General features: G+C 43.7%; 1 protein-coding gene across 2 annotated transcripts in view; it reads left to right on the forward strand.

The window, feature by feature from the left end:
* The window catches only part of LOC139372698 (adenylate cyclase type 2-like), an 86,124-nt gene that overhangs the window by 7,688 nt on the left and 60,983 nt on the right, over positions 1–17,453 (forward strand). For both annotated transcript variants that reach the window (XM_071112486.1, XM_071112487.1), the window contains exon 2: positions 4,362–4,559. In XM_071112486.1, coding sequence (XP_070968587.1) covers positions 4,362–4,559 — 198 coding nt within the window. The remainder of the gene's footprint in view (positions 1–4,361; positions 4,560–17,453) is intronic.

A 17,453-nucleotide genomic window follows, 5' to 3' on the forward strand; every position in this document is an offset into this window, starting at 1 on the left:
ACCTGGCTATTTTCTGTTGTCCTAGGCTACCTGGCTATTTTCTGTTGTCCTAGGCTACCTGGCTATTTTCTGTTGTCCTAGGCTACCTGGCTATTTTCTGTTGTCCTAGGCTACCTGGCTATTTTCTGTTGTCCTAGGCTACCTGGCTATTTTCTGTTGTCCTAGAATACCTGGCTATTTTCTGTTGTCCTAGGCTACCTGGCTATTTTCTGTTGTCCTAGGCTACCTGGCTATTTTCTGTTGTCCTAGGCTACCTGGCTATTTTCTGTTGTCCTAGGCTACCTGGCTATTTTCTGTTGTCCTAGGCTACCTGGCTATTTTCTGTTGTCCTAGGCTACCTGGCTATTTTCTGTTGTCCTAGGCTACCTGGCTATTTTCTGTTGTCCTAGGCTACCTGACAATGTTTTTGTTATCCTAGGCTACCTGACTATTTTTTTGTTATCCTAGGCTACCTGGCAATTTTTTTGTTATGCTAGGCTACCTGGCTATTTTTTTGTTGCCCTAGGCTACCTGGCTATTTTTTTGTTATCCTAGGCTACCTGGCAATTGTTTTGTTATGCTAGGCTACCTGGCTATTTTTTGTTGCCCTAGGCTACCTGGCTATTTTTTTGTTATCCTAGGCTACCTGGCAATTTTTTTGTTATGCTAGGCTACCTGGCTATTTTTTTGTTGTCCTAGGCTACCTGGGGGGGGGGGGTTAACTTCCTTTGACATCCATGAATACACACCACTGGTGTGTTCATATGTATGTGTGTCTGCAAGTGTGTTCCTGCGAGCATGTGTGTGTGACAAAGGTAAACTAAGGCATTATGTTGCTAATCACACAGTTAGTGAGTCACTGCATTAATTGGTCTTTTATACACAGGATCAAATATTCATGAGCGTGGTTTAGGGATGAAATGAGCATTGGTATTAATGGCTGTGACCGTAGCGGTGTGTTTGTTGTGTGTGTTGTGCATGCGTACGTAGATACGTATGTACATGTGTGTCTGCGCTCTGTGTATGCATTGTGAGTGTATATATATTTAAAGCTCATTATAATTCTCTCTGGGTGTTTGTTCTCTGTGACGCTTGGGAAGTCAGTAGCTAGCTAGTAGTCCCCTGAGTAAATTTACTGCTGTTAATGCATTTCTCTACCCCCCTAACAATATGTCCCCTTCACCTCAGCCTGGCTCCAAACACCCCGACTCATACTTATACTATCATTGAAACGTAGAGCGCCATCCTATTCTAGCATAGAAATATAAAGCACCCATGTGTTCTAGCATATAAATATAAAGCACCCATGTGTTCTAGCATAGAAATATAAATCACCCATGTGTTCTAGCATATAAATATAAAGCACCCATGTGTTCTAGCATAGAAATATAGAGCACCCATGTGTTCTAGCATATAAATATAAAGCACCCATGTGTTCTAGCATAGAAATATAAATCACCCATGTGTTCTAGCATATAAATATAAAGCACCCATGTGTTCTAGCATATAAATATAAAGCACCCATGTGTTCTAGCATAGAAATATAGAGCACCCATGTGTTCTAGCATAGAAATATAAAGCACCCATGTGTTCTAGCATAGAAGCGTAGAGCAACAATCTATTTAACCATAGAGGGGTGGCAGGTAGCCTAGCAGTAGAAGATAAGAGCATTGGGCCAGTAACCAAAAGGTTGTTGGTTTGAATCCCAGAGCCAACTAGGTGAAAAATATGTCTGTGCCCTTGAACAAGGCACTTAACCCTAATTGCTCCTGTAAGTTGAACAAGGCACTTAACCCTAATTGCTCCTGTAAGTTGAACAAGGCACTTAACCCTAATTGCTCCTGTAAGTTGAACAAGGCACTTAACCCTAATTGCTCTTGTAAGTTGAACAAGGCACTTAACCCTAATTGCTCCTGTAAGTTGAACAAGGCACTTAACCCTAATTGCTCCTGTAAGTTGAACAAGGCACTTAACCCTAATTGCTCCTGTAAATTGAACAAGGCACTTAACCCTAATTGCTCCTGTAAGTCTCTCTGGATAAGAGTGTCTGCTAAATGACCAAATAAATCAATCAAATGGAACTCTATTGAAGCATATTAGAACATTACTGCATTCTACCATAGAATCATCACAGAACAGCACTTGTCTACCATAGAACCAGAGAGCACCAGTGTATTCTACCATAGAACCAGGGAGCACCAGTGTATTCTACCTTAGAATCATCACAGAGCAGCACTATTCTACCATAGAACCAGGGAGCACCAGTGTATTCTACCTTAGAATCATCACAGAGCAGCACTATTCTACCATAGAACCAGCGAGCACCAGTGTATTCTACCATAGAACCAGCGAGCACCAGTGTATTCTACCATAGAATCATCACAGAACAGCACTTGTCTACCATAGAACCAGAGAGCACCAGTGTATTCTACCATAGAACCAGCGAGCACCAGTGTGTTCTACCATAGAATCATCACAGAACAACACTATTCTACCATAGAACCTTATAACAACAGTGTTTTCTACCATTAGATCATCACAGAACAACATTATTCTACCATAGAATCATGAAATACAAATCATAAAGCTGCAGAATGATAGACTGTATTCTACTGTTCACAGGATCACCATATGCAGGGACTTCTGATAATATTCTAGGCTCTCAATGTGCTCATGCAAAATGTTCCTCACTTGGAAAATGATGGACTTTTCTGTATTGTTCTATAATTGATCAACTCTTAGAGGGTCAGAAGGGAAGGGTAAATATTTGATTCAGACCCTGTACTCTGGATGTCAGAGAATTAGGCCTTGACCTCCATCCGGCCTCTACCTCTAAGGCAACAGGCTCTCACAGTCTCACTGCAAAATTAGACATTTGTGCACGTTTCTCCAAATTTCAAATAGTTTATTTACACCTCAGTGCCAGTAACTGGGATTGAACATAAGACCCTCAAATTACACCGCCATCCATGTGCACAATGCCCTAACAAAACCCAAGCCTACTAGATTGTACTAATGCTCACTGTTGCCCCTAGTGGCCGGTTTTGACTTGCCTTGATTTTGGCATTAATTACGACTTGGTTAAGTAAAACAGAAAATCATTCATTCCGATTCGTTTAGGGTTGGGATAGGGTTCAATTTAGGCATTAATTCTGATTGGTTAGGGTTGGGATAGGGTTCAATTTAGGCATTAATTCTGATTGGTTAGGGTTGGGATAGGGTTCATTTTAGGCATTGATTCTGATTGGTTAGGGTTGGGATAGGGTTCAATTTAGGCATTAATTCTGATTGGTTAGGGTTGGGATAGGGTTCAATTTAGGCATTAATTCTGATTGATTAGGGTTTGCAATTGGCTTAATTAAATTCATGCATTAATTCTAATTGGTTGAGTTTAGAAAAACAACTCCAGGGTTTAGTTTAGCAATTGATTGGCTTTGTTAATTCATTGTGGAGGGTGCAGTGGTCTAAATTACAGTCTCTCATTATATAGATCTGGGTTAAATCCAAGCTCTTTTTTTGCTCCAGTGGACAATTTTGACGCTGCCTCCCGACATTCTGGAGACCTACAAAACATCAAATGTCACCTTGATTCTAGAGGGATCTTCTTGCTAATGGACCTCTGACTACAATACCACACCATCAGGCTACCTGTCACTTTAACCTGGGGGAGACACACACACAGTAGCCAGGTGGGGTCATGTCAATGTAGCCTGATAGTGTTTTATTTAACTAGGCAAGTCAGTTAAGAACACATTCTTACTGCCTTGTTCAGGGGTAGAACAACAGATTTTTACCTTGTCAGCTCGGGGATTTGATCTTGCAACCTTCCGGTTATGTGCGTGCGTGCGTGTGTGTGAGAGAGGGTGCTGGCATGTGTGTTGACAGGTTTTAAATGCTAACAGTGACAGTGGGAGGATAGAAGTGACATAGTAGCACCTTCTCTGGTCTCTGTCTGTCTGTCTGTCTGTCTGTACAATGAGTGCAAACATTTTTAATTGGCTAGGTGTATGTGATTTCTGCGGGAATTGAACACAAAACCAAAACCAATTTTTACACACACACACACACACACACACACACACACACACACACACACACACACACACACACACACACACACACACACACACACACACACACACGCTGGTTCTATAGGCTTGAAGTAGCTATTTACAGTTCTGAGGGGGGAGCAGAGGGAGAGGCGGTGTGAAGCTGTCTCCTTCAGGAATTGAGGACACAAAAAGTCTAGTTTTTCTCTCCTAGTCTTACTTCCCTCCACTCCCCCACCCTCCCTTCTCTCCCCCCGTCCGCTCCCTCTGTCTCTCTCTCCCTCTCTCCTTCTCTTTACTTCCCTTCCTCTCTCCTTCCCTCTCTCTCTCCAGAACATGGAGGACCACCTAGCGTTCCTGATCACCGTGCCCACCACCCTCTTCCTCTTCCTCTCCATCTTCATCCTGGTCTGCATAGAGTCCGTCTTCAACCGCATGCTCCGCCTCTTCTCCCTCCTTATATGGGCCTGCCTGGTTGCCATGGGTTACCTCTTCATGTTCTCCGGGGGGATCCTCTGTCCTTGGGACCAGGTGAGATGGTGGGGTGGGGTGTGTGTGTGTGTGTGTATGTGTGTGTGTGTGTGTGTGTGTGTGTGTGTGTGTGTGTGTGTGTGTGTGCGCGCATGCGTCAGGCGTACGTGTTGGTCAGAGTTGTGTGTACATGTTTGTGTAGAAGAAGAAAACTGTCCATTAATACTTTATTGTCCATTTGTCCATTAAAGAGAACGTAGCTTTTTTGCTTTTCAACACAATCCCTGGAGATACACATTCAAGTGTTTGGAGCCACAGGGCCAGCCACGGTGCAGCACTCCTAGAACCATTCTTTTAATGGTTGAGTGCCTTGCTCAAGACCACTGTGGCTGGAGATGGTATTTAGAATCATTTACCACTAGATTTTCCTGTCAGATCTGGGATTTGACCCGGCAACCCTCCTCCCTAACCTCTACACTACCAGCTTGTTGTGTGTGTGTATGTGCTTGTGTGTGTCTTGTATTTGAGAGATAATAAGGTGTGTGCTAATTGTTCCTCATGTGTGATTTAAGTGTTAGGTCACAGGAGGGGAACGATCAGGAGACTGATACATGACCTTTCTAAATATAGGCCTATTCATGTTACTCTCCTTACCCTCCCTCCTTCCCTTTCTCATTCCAATTTCCTTTCCATTTTATCTCGCTCTCTCCCAGTCCCTCCCACGTCTCTCTGTCTCAGCTTATTTCGCAAATTCTATTTATATCCCTCTGCCCCTCTACCTCACCTTACCAGGTCTCCTTCCATTTCACCCTCTCTCCCCCTCACTCCCCCTCTCCTTCTCTACCTTCTCTCTGTCCCTCCTTTCCCCTCTGTTCCTCTCCTCCTTCCCTCTCTCTCTCAACCTTGCTCCCCTCTCCTTCTCCTACCTTCTCTCCATCCCTCTCTCCCCCTCTGTTTCTCTCCTCCTTCCCTCTCTCTCTCAACCTTGCTCCCCTCTCCTTCTCCTACCATCTCTCCTTCCCTCCCTCCCCCTCTGTTTCTCTTCTTCCATCCCCCTCTCCCTCTCTGCATCCCACTCTCCAGAGCCGCCTTTTCCTATACGCAGATCATGCGCTGAGTGCAGGGCCCTGCGGTCGCTTGGTGGCACCCGACCAAAAAGGAACTCAGTAGTGCACCAGCAGTTTCCACTTGTTATGTCAGTCACTCAATTAGCCCATCTCAGCAAAAAAAATGTAGGTTGCTAGGTGAGGTCGTCTAGCCAGCTATCTAAACCTTGTAGTAGGCATAATCATCACCAAATTACCGACCGGGCACGCAGGTCATGTGTTCAGGGCCCTGACCTCCAGGGGGCCCCTGTTGATTTTGTTAGTCACTCACACAGACATCATATGACCATGGCATAAGTCATGGCAAAATGTGAAGAATTGTAGAAAGTGTGCTTAAAACTGCAACACTTTCTCTACACCCCTTGGCAAAATGTGTAGAATTGCAGGAAACGTATCCACTGTCAAAACTGTTTTGCTCACGAGGTGGGAGGGACCCCCAAACAAATCTCGCTTAGGGCCCTCAAAAGGCTAGAGGCGGCACTGACTCTCTCTCTCCCTCCCTCCCTCATACCCCCTCTCCCTCCCTCCCTCATCCCCTCTCTACTCCTAGCTTCTCTCATCGTGGTGGAGCTATTTTTATCCATCTCTCCATCTGTGAGAGCATAATCATACTGCATTATTAAACAACCTTTCTCTCTCTCTCTCTCTCTCTCTCTCTCTCTCTCTCTCTCCCTCGCTCTCTCTCTTTCTCTCTCCCTCGCTCTCTCTCTCTCTCTTTCTCTCTCGCTCTCTCTCTCCCTCACTCTCTCTGGCTCTCTCTCTCCCTCGCTCTCTCTCTTTCTCTCCCTCGCTCTCTCTCTTTCTCTCTCGCTCTCTCTCTTTCTCTCTCTCTTTCTCTCTCGCTCTCTCTCTCCCTCGCTCTCTCTGGCTCTCTCTCTCCCTCGCTCTCGCTCTCTCTCTCCCTCGCTCTCTCTCTTTCTCTCTCGCTCTCTCTCTCTCCCGCGCTCTCTCTCGCTCTCTCTCTCCCTCGCTCCTTCTCTTTCTCTCTCGCTCTCTCTCTCCCTCTTTCTCTTTCACATCCTCTTTCTCTTTCTCTCTCGCTCTCTCTCCCTCTTTCTCTTTCACATTCTCTTTCACTTTCTCTCTCTCTCTCTCTACCCCTCTCTACCTCTCTCTCTCTTCCTGTTTCCTCCTTAAACAGACAGTAATCTCGTATCATTTCTCCAGTGGTTATTTCACATTCTTAGCAGGCAGCTTGAGGAGGTAACATGTTGAAAGGAGAACGAGTGTTATTATACATTGCCTTCAGAAAGCATTCATACCACATTTTGTTGTGCTACAGCCTGAATTTAAAATGGATTCAACTTATTTTTTTTCTTCTCACCCATCTACACACAATACCCCATAATGACAAAGTGAAAACATGTTTTTATACATTTTAGCAAATTTATTGAAAATGAAATACAGAAATATCACATTTACATAAGTATACATAAGTGTATCAGCTTTGGCAGAAATTAGAGCTGTGAGTCTTTCTGGGTAAGTCTCTAAGAGCGTGACACACCTGGATTGTACAATATTTGCAAGGTATTATTTTCTAAATTCTCCAAGCTCTGTCAAACTGGTTGTTGATCATTGCAGGACAACCATGTTTAAGTCTTGCCATAGATTTTGAAGCAGATTTCATTCACAAAATGTAACTCAGCCATTCAGAAACATTCACTGTCATTTGGGAAGCAACTCCAGTGTATATTTGACCTTGTGTTTTAGGTTATTGTCCTGTCGAAAGGTGAATTCATCTCCCAGTGTCTGGTGGAAAGCAGACTGAACCAGGTTTTCCTCTAGGATATTGCCTGTGTTTAGCTCCATTCTGTTTCTTGTTCATACTGAAAAACTTCCCAGTCCTTAATGATGACAAGCATACCCATAACATGATGCAACCACCACTATGCTTGAAAATATGGAGAGCGGTACTCAGTAATGTGTTGTATTGGATTTGCCCCAAACATGATACTTTGTATTCAGGACAAAAAGTGAATTCTTTGCCACATCTTTTGAAGTATTACTTTAGTGCCTTGTTGCAAACAGGATGCATGTTTTGGAATATTTTTATTCTGTAAAGGCTTCCTTCTCTTCACTCTGCAACAATGTTGTTGATCCAGCCTCAGTTTTCTCCTGTTACAGCCATTAAACTCGGTAACGGTTTTAAAGTCACCATTGGCCTCATGGTGAAATCCCTGAGCGGTTTCCTTCCTACCTGGCAACTGAGTTAGGAAGGACGCCTGTTTCTTTGTAGTGACTGGGTGTATTGATACACCATCCAAAGTGTAATTAATAACTTCGCCATGTTCAAAGGCATATTCAATGTCTGTAACACAACAAAATGTGAAAATACTATCTGAAGGCACTGTATGACAGGTAGGTCAGTTATAGAACACCACTCAGGTGTCCTGTGATGATGGTAAATGGCTCAGACTATAAGAAGGAGATAAATGGCTCTTTGCTGTGAGTCAACCAGCCTGGAGCCAGGAGGAAGAACACTCTCAACCATATTGATGGAACCCAATGAGCTAAATAACACTGTCTGTAACTACTGCTGAGACTACAGTCTGTCCTCATACAGAGAGAGAGAGTGTGGGTAGGGATAAACAGAAAAATAGGGGTGGGGACTCCCTATAGACAGAGAGAGACCACAGGCCAGAGAGAAATAAATAATCTGAAAGTTTATAACAGGTTATGTTCTGCTTAGTAACAGAGGCTCTCACAATCTATCACACACACACACACACCCATACATGCACACACACACACACACACCACACCACACCACACCACACCACACCACACCACACCACACCACACCACACACACACACAGAACAGCCCTTTTAGCTGAGGAGTTGGTTGTGTCTGGGCCTGATTTAATCTCTCCGGAGAGAGCAGGTATTGGTGGAAGGCAGATTGTACTTGAGCTCCGCACACCTGGTACCATCAAAACAATACAACCCTCCCTCACACTAACCTGGCTGGATGGCTGGCTCTGGAGCCAGAGGAGGAGGAGAAGAGATGGAGAAAGGGAAGGAGAGAGAAGGGGTGGGGAGAGAGGAGATGGAGAGAGAATGGGTGGGAGGAGAGGAGATAGAAGGGGTGGGGAGAGAGGAGATGGAGAGAGAGAGAAGGGATGGAGAGAGAGAGAAGGGGTGGGGAGAGAGGAGATGGAGAGAGAGAGAAGGGATGGAGAGAGAGAGAAGGGATGGAGAGAGAGAGAAGGGGTGGGGAGAGAGGAGATGGAGAGAGAGAGAAAGGATGGAGAGAGAGAGAAGGGGTGGGGAGAGAGGAGATGGAGAGAGAGAGAAAGGATGGAGAGAGAGAGAAGGGGTGGGGGAGAGGATATGGAGAGAGAGAGAAGGGATGGAGAGAGAAAAGGAGAGAGAAGGAAGGGAAGTAGGAGAGAGCTAGAGATATGAAGAGAGAGACAGAGAGAGAGAGATGAGATGGGCGAAAAGACAGAGCGCTACAGAAAGAAAGAAATGGAAAGAGAAAGTCAGAGGCATTGAGTGTGAGAGCGAGTGGGAGAGAGAAAGAATGAGGAAAAAAGGAGAAAGGTATGATTCAGTGAATGGGACAGGGGTCATTAGAATGCAGGGTTGAGAAGAAACAGGGAGACGGGATGCAGGGCTGGGAGGGTGGTTGAGAGGAGACGGGGAGATAATGAAGGCAGAGGGACTAGAGAAATGATAGGGTATTAGAATGCAGGGTTGAGAAGAAACAGGGAGAAAGCGAGATAAGGAAGGTAGAATGAGTAGAGAAATGATAGTGTATATCAATTCCCCCCATTCCAACTTAACTCTTTCCAGAACTCACGCACACAAATTGGCTCCTGGAAAACTCAGGAGAGAAGTGTTCTCTATTTTAAAGGTCAACAGTCATAATCATGTTTTTCATGAAATTGGATGATATTTGGATGAAACCAAATCAATGTATGATGACCAACATATGAAAAATGACTATTGCTTCTACATTGATAAAGTTCCTGGTCCCCTCTCCAATGTCAAACACTTGGAAGGCAGGAGGTGGGATTATTAAGGGATAGGGTGACATCACCCTAACTCTCATTTTATTAATACACCAATGGTAACATGATATTATCTTAGCTAATTTAAATAAGTACCGCCTTGTAACCAACATCGGCGAATGCATGTTTCCGGAGGGGCGTGGTTTATATAGCTAGATAGCTACTCTACTGGTGCCAAAATTTGAATGTAGGGTGTCAGCAATTAGTTTATACTAATTTATGGCAAAGATACTGTACTTATGTCTCCACTTTTATCTGTATCTGGTGTTAACAAGTTACTGGCTAGCTAGGTCTTCAGGCAGCATGGAACAAAAGGCGGGGAAGGGTCACTCAAAACTCTGATGCTGTTGTCATGTCAACACATCCATCAGTGCTGCTCAGAACCGCATCACAAGAGACACGAAAAACGGGAGATGGATAAAAAAAAAAAAGCAATTTCAACGTTGTTTGAGTTGCTTTGTGTTTCACCAAATTTGCTTGAGATGATTTTACTGGAACACTGCTCACTGCATTCAAGTTTCTTGGCCATAGGATCTCCAAACAGCTGTCTGTCAATGCGAGCTCATGAATATATGCACCCCGCCCAGTCAGCATGTCTCTTCAAACTTTTTGGAAGTCAGCAATGAGAAAACATAAAAAAACAAAACAAATATTAGCATTTCTACCCCCCAAGTCTCACACTATATAAGTTGTTGGAAAAGTAGGCCATATAACATTTGACTATAGAAAATAAAGTGTATGAAAAAAATAGCAGAAATGATGTGCTAGCAGCAACTAAGCTTTTTGTTTTTCTTTTATGATTGGGTTGGAGGTCAGAGTTGGTGGGTTGGTGTCAACCCCTCTCTCTACTCAATATCTCTCTATATCTCTCTTTCAACAACCTCTCTCTCCCTCTAGTAGTCAGTCTGTCATCTCTCTGTCTTTCCTTTTGTCCTCCTGAACCCTAATCCTGACCTTTTGTTGACTTCCTGTTCCACTTCCTACTTCCGGTCCCTGTCAGACACTACTGTTGGTTGTTGTCCAGGGTGCTGCGGGGAGTCAGGGTCACAGGTTGTGATGGGATACGCTCTGAGCCATGAGCCCCCTATCTGTTTTGTTTATTTCCTGCGTCCAGCTCCTCCTTTCCTGTTCTGATCCTGGTATATCAGTATTGCTATAACATGTGATATGATTTGTGCTGTTTTTAACAGATCTGTACTGCTAAAGGTTCACAATACCACTGTCTATATGAGTAGACTTGCTATCGCACGCATGTTAATTTTGTCCATCCACACCAGATACGATCATCACACACAGGTTCAAATATAAAAAACAACTGTGAAACAACTATATTCATTTGGGGGCATGTCAAACACACATGAAACATGGACATTTAGCTAGCTTGCTATTGCTAGCTAATTTGTCCTGGGAGATGAACATTGGGTTGTTATTTTAGAAGTGACGTGTATTCATGGATGCCAAGGGAAGTCAGGCTTCCCCAAATATAAAAAAATATATATACACTACCGGTCCAAAGTTTTAGAACACCTACTCATTCAAGGGTTTTTCTTTATTTCTACTATTTTCTACATTGTAGAAAAATTAGTGAAGACATCAAAACTATGAAATAACACATATGGAATCATGTAGTATCCAAAAAAAGTGTTAAAGAAATAAAGAAAAACCCTTGCATGAGTAGGTGTTCTAAAACCTTTGACCGGTGGTGTACATATATAATAATAATAATAATAATAACGTATTTGGTCTCTGTGTTTTCATAATTTTCCGTTAATTTGCAAGTGGCTGAATCTCACCAGAAAAATCATCCGAGCAAGGGAAACAGCACCCCTCTGTCTCAGTATGTGTAGCCCCTGTATCTCATGCTGTCTGGACAGGGAAACAGCACCCCTCTGTCTCAGTATGTGTAGCCCCTGTATCTCATGCTGTCTGGACAGGGAAACAGCATCCCTCTGTCTCAGTATGTGTAGCCCCTGTATCTCATGCTGTCTGGACAGGAAAACAGCACCCCTCTGTCTCAGTATGTGTAGCCCCTGTATCTCATGCTGTCTGGACAGGAAAACAGCACCCCTCTGTCTCAGTATGTGTAGCACCTGTATCTCATACTGTCTGGACAGGAAAGCAGCACCCCTCTGTCTCAGTATGTGTAGCACCTGTATCTCATGCTGTCTGGACAGGGAAACAGCACCCCTCTGTCTCAGTATGTGTAGCCCCTGTATCTCATGCTGTCTGGACAGGAAAACAGCACCCCTCTGTCTCAGTATGTGTAGCCCCTGTATCTCATGCTACCTGGACAGGAAAACAGCACCCCTCTGTCTCAGTATGTGTAGCACCTGTATCTCATGCTGTCTGGACAGGGAAACAGCACCCCTCTGTCTCAGTATGTGTAGCCCCTGTATCTCATGCTGTCTGGACAGGGAAACAGCACCCCTCTGTCTCAGTATGTGCAGCACCTGTATCTCATGCTGTCTGGACAGGGAAACAGCACCCCTCTGTCTCAGTATGTGTAGCACCTGTATCTCATGCTGTCTGGACAGGGAAACAGCACCCCTCTGTCTCAGTATGTGTAGCCCATGTATCTCATGCTGTCTGGACAGGGAAACAGCACCCCTCTGTCTCAGTATGTGTAGTCCCTGTATCTCATGCTGTCTGGACAGGAAAACAGCACCCCTCTGTCTCAGTATGTGTAGCCCCTGTATCTCATGCTGTCTGGACAGGAAAACAGCACCCCTCTGTCTCAGTATGTGTAGCCCCTGTATCTCATGCTACCTGGACCAAAATAGTGTGACATGTTGCTACCGTAGCATTTGGTTGATTGATGCCAACAAGCATTTGAACAGTTAAATTCCCCTCAAGGGGGGCCAATTTGGATTTTGCTCCACACCAATCAAATGACATCCTAAGCAAAATGTCATTTTCAGAAAAACATGTGTTTCTGGTCTGCTTGTGTTGATGTCCTGCAGTAGCTAGCTTGCTACATCGGCCCTTTCCAAAGCCATGGAAGGAGGTGGGGATTTGGACCTGTGGTTTTGACTTAATTCTCTGTACAGGCCAATGATTATGACGGCGATTCTGATCTAACAATAAAATGTACTGAAACATGTCCTCCATCTATTGAAAAGTACAGAGGGATATTGGAAAACAATATCACAACCAGCCAATGGCCTTTCTGATGAATCAGATGCACTTCTAAGCACACTGGCAAATGTTGACCGGTGGCAACAAAGTAAAATGCCTGAAAAAAAAGTTGCCACCTTCGTTTTCAACCGGTGTGTGACACTATCCCCAAAACATGAACAATTAGTCTGAGGTAGGCTGAAAGGAGAAGGGCCCTTTTCCATTGGCAGTCCTGTTATTGTAGAGCACACAACGTACCGTGGAGAACAGAGGAGTTTGTTAGTGGGTCGTACTGTATGCCCACTCTGCTGTGACAAATGGATCCCCACAAATCTCCAAGATTGCCCAGTTACACTGAAGCACAATGCAAAACTGGCAGATGTACAGTCTACTCCTCTATAGCTTTAGAAGACCTGGAGTTAAACAGCAGCTGCTGTGGACAATGTTATGATAAACAAGATGCCGCACAGAAAATCATTGGAACCACAACTGAACAGAACGCACATATGCTGATGTGTTGAAAGAAATGTGTCTGACTGATGTTGACATTGCCTCCTGTGAAGTATCAGATGAATGGAAAAACAAGATGGCAGACCTGGTTATGAAATATCACAGCATATTTTCCGGAGGGAAACTAGAATGTAGCGAAGCAAGAGACTTTGTGCATAGAATAAGACTGAACGATGAGAGGCCTTTCAGACTTCCTTACCACAGAGTGCCACCATGTGACTTCCAAAAACTGAAACAAAACTTGAAGGAAATGGAAGAATGTGACTTCCTCGGGAAATCGAATAGTGAGTGGGCATACCCTCTTGTTCTTGTCTGGAAACCAAATGGTGAACTCAGAATCTGTACAGATTTCTGATGGCTCAATGCGAGACCTGAGAAGGATGCTTATCCCCTAACAAATCAAGACGATCCACTGCCGTCATTAGGGTAAACAGCCTTTTCAGCACAATGGATCTGACATCTGGATTTTACAATATTCCCATACAGGAAGAGGATCGTAAATACACAGTCATTACCACACCAGTTGGCCTTTTAGAATATAACAGAATGGCTCAGGGCCACTGCAACAGCCCAGTTATGTTTGCAGGATGATGATGTCAATCTTTGGAGACCAGAACTATCTCTCCCTGTTGTGCTATCTAGATGATGAAACAGTTGGAGCTGGTTTTCAGTAGACTCTCAAACAACAATTTGAAGCTTGCCCCAAATAAGTGGCACTTCCTTCTGCGTTTTATGAAATTCTTGGGCCATGTGACATCTCAAAAAGGGATTCAGACTGACGAGGGGAAAGGGACGGCCATCAGTGAGATGACATCCTCATGGAGATGGATGGGAAAACCCTGGACTGAAGAGGGTCCAGTCATTTCTCAGAATGATGAACTATTACTCCCACTGTTTAACAGCGGGACAGAAAACCATCCCACAGGCTGACACCTGAAGTTAAAAGCAGCTGTGATAAACACCGTAGTTTAAAGTTCCCGCGTAAGTAATGTGTCTTTAAGGTCTGTCTGGGTTGATGGAATTCTACAGGGGTGAGTGTGACAAAGTGAAAATGTAGAGTTTCCATCAACCTCGCTCGCGCTGTGTGCAATGTAGATATCAAAGAACGCCGCAGTTCCCGGGCAGAGTAGTGGGTGAAACCATTCACTTCATGAAAAGGGGTGATGGTAATAAAGTTTCCTTTCATTATGTGTTGCTGAATTCATAAGAATATTTGCTGCCATTGTATTAAGGTTGGCAATACGAGAGGCCTTCAGACTTACAGCTTTTTGTATTATTTTCCTTGAAAGAACAACTAGTGGGTTTTAAGTGCTTCTCCCCTATTTGGAAAGTTGGTCTGCCTGCTCTTCAGTCTGAGAGAGATATTCTGACCGTCCTGTCAATGCCTGTCATCACTGTTTGATGTCTTTTACTGCAAATAAAAACCAAGTCAACCTGAAGTGAAGGTGTCCGTGTGCCTTTCTTCTGCGTGGCTATAGGAAGTTGGTTACATGTACTGTATATATATTATATATACTGTGTAGATTTTTTTACTGGACTGATGGCCTGCATCTGATAGTCAGCCTTCCCTCTGCTGAGAAAAGACTGTTCCAGCTAATGGCGAAACTCAAGTCGCACTGAATTATTTCTTCCTCATGCAACAAATTAATATTGTTACTCCTATGACCAGAGAAAGTGGAATATTCCTCGATATTTAAAAAATACACAAGCCGCTAACAATAACAACGCAAGTTTATTGGAACACTTTGCAATACTCATTCATTGCAGCTGCAGTGCTGGTGGCTTTTAAAGTTTATATGGTTTATAAAGGTGCTGAATAACAACTTAAACATGAACTTACACATAAAAACAGAAGCCTTTTACTGTATTCGTAATCTCACAGTATCAATTTTTCTGGGCATTTGAGGCTTCTTTTTACAATCTATGGATTGAGGAAACTGCAGACACGGTGATCTGAGCTATTTGATTGGCCAGAGGTAGGCTTATAGGTGCACTTGATTTGCTCTCTGGGCCTGCCGGGTAGCCGGTGTTCTACCTTCAGACACATAAAATTATTCAAAATGGGAACAATATGCCTTCCCGGCGCTATTGCTGCTGAATCAAGTGCACCTACTTCAAACAGAATGAAACAAATAAAAAAATAGGAATTTATCATAGTTTTTTTACAGAAATGTTTGGTGATCAACTAGGAATACCTTGGAGATCGACCAGCCAATCGCGATCGAAAGGTTGGTGACCACTGCTGGAGGCGAATAACCTCATAATATTTTAGGACTACATTTAGGCTACCTCAACAAAATAGTGTGGTGACTGACAGAACTTTCAGTTTATTAAGGCCAGGCACTACATCCTAATAGGGTCCTGTGGTGGCATGCACAGCAACAGGGAGCCTGGGAGACATGCATTTAACCAAATCCCCTACTTTCATCTTGAAATATAACTGTGACTTTATTCTTAAAATGTTTCCACTTTATTCTCTAATTATTTTTATTTTTTAAAGTACTATTGTGCAAAAAATATCAAAGAAATCCAAGTACCACCACCCTTTGCAATTGATTTCCCTCTTTATTTGGCCCTAATACTACCCCATCGGTTTGTGTAGATTGTTGACAAAAAAAATACAATTACAGATTGAAACAATGATTGAATAACAGTTTTGGACGAGATGGGTCCCGTTATGTCTGATGGTTTTGATTGAAGATCTGATAACATTCCGTGTCAAAAATATTTTAAAAAATAGAGAAAATCAGAAAGGGGGAACATACTTTTTCACTGCACTGTGTGTGTACATTTATTTTGCAATGCTCTCGCACACAACGTGGCCGGTGTAGTTTCTATGTAAGGCTTTAGCTCGGTAGGCTAATGCACACACTTGATCCATTAGTCATGATTAGATTTGCACAATTCTGGACACTTTTCCAAAATTCCCAGGTTTTAAAAAAAATTCCACTTGGAAGATTCCCGGAATCAAAAAGAAATGCACAGGAAATCTAGAATCGTACAAACAGGATTTTTTGAAAACCTGGGTATTTTGGGAAAAGTACTGGAATTTTGCAACCCTAGTCATGATTCATGCAGTAGACCAAACTTATATGAGTCACAAAAAAGTTTATGCTGATGCCTGGTGGAACAGAGAGCAGTGACAGAATTGACATCGTTACACGATGACAACCTGGGAGAGAGGAAGTCACAGAATGTTACAAGGAGTGTTGTTAGGTTCTAATTTTTCAGAGTAAATAACTAGAGAAGCTTAACCAAGTTTAAATATTTTTATTTTATTTATTTATTTTTTTAATTTTTAATTTTCCCCCCTTTTTCTCCCCAATTTCGTAGTATCCAATTGTTGTAGTAGCTACTATCTTGTCTCATCGCTACAACTCCCGTACGGGCTCGGGAGAGACGAAGGTTGAAAGTCATGCGTCCTCCGATACACAACCAACCAAGCCGCTGCTTCTTTAACACAGCGCACATCCAACCCGGAAGCCAGCCGCACCAATGCGCCGGAGGAAACACCGTGCACCTGGCCACCTTGGCTAGCGTACACTGCGCCCAGCCCGCCACAGGAGTCGCTGGTGCGCGATGAGACAAGGACACCCCTACCGACCAAGCCCTCCCTAACCCGGGCGACGCTAGGCCAATTGTGCGTCGCCCCACGGACCTCCCGGTCGCGGCCGGTTACGACAGAGCCTGGGCGCGAACCCAGGACTCTGATGGCACAGCTGGCGCTGCAGTACAGCGCCCTTAACCACTGCGCCACCCGGGAGGCCCAACCAAGTTTAATTCTTCCCAAAGGGTCCTTACAGCTGTAATTCAGCCAAAAACATGTCCCCACCATCACAAATACAGTGGGGCAAAAAAGTATTTAGTCAGCCACCAATTGTGCAAGTTCTCCCACTTAAAAAGATGAGAGAGGCCTGAAAATATCATCATAGGTACACTTCAACTATGACAGACAAAATGAGGAAAAAAAATCCAGAAAATCACATTGTAGGATTTTTAATGAATTTATTGGCAAATTATGGTGGAAAATAAGTATTTGGTCAATAACAAAAGTTTATCTCAATACTTTGTTATATACCCTTTGTTGGCAATGACAGAGGTCAAACGTTTTCTGTAAGTCTTCACAAGGTTTTCACACACTGTTGCTGGTATTTTGGCCCATTCCTCCATGCAGATCTCCTCTAGAGCAGTGATGTTTTGGGGCTGTTGC

Source organism: Oncorhynchus clarkii, chromosome 18 (genome assembly GCF_045791955.1).
Source record: "Oncorhynchus clarkii lewisi isolate Uvic-CL-2024 chromosome 18, UVic_Ocla_1.0, whole genome shotgun sequence".
NCBI lineage: Eukaryota > Metazoa > Chordata > Actinopteri > Salmoniformes > Salmonidae > Oncorhynchus > Oncorhynchus clarkii.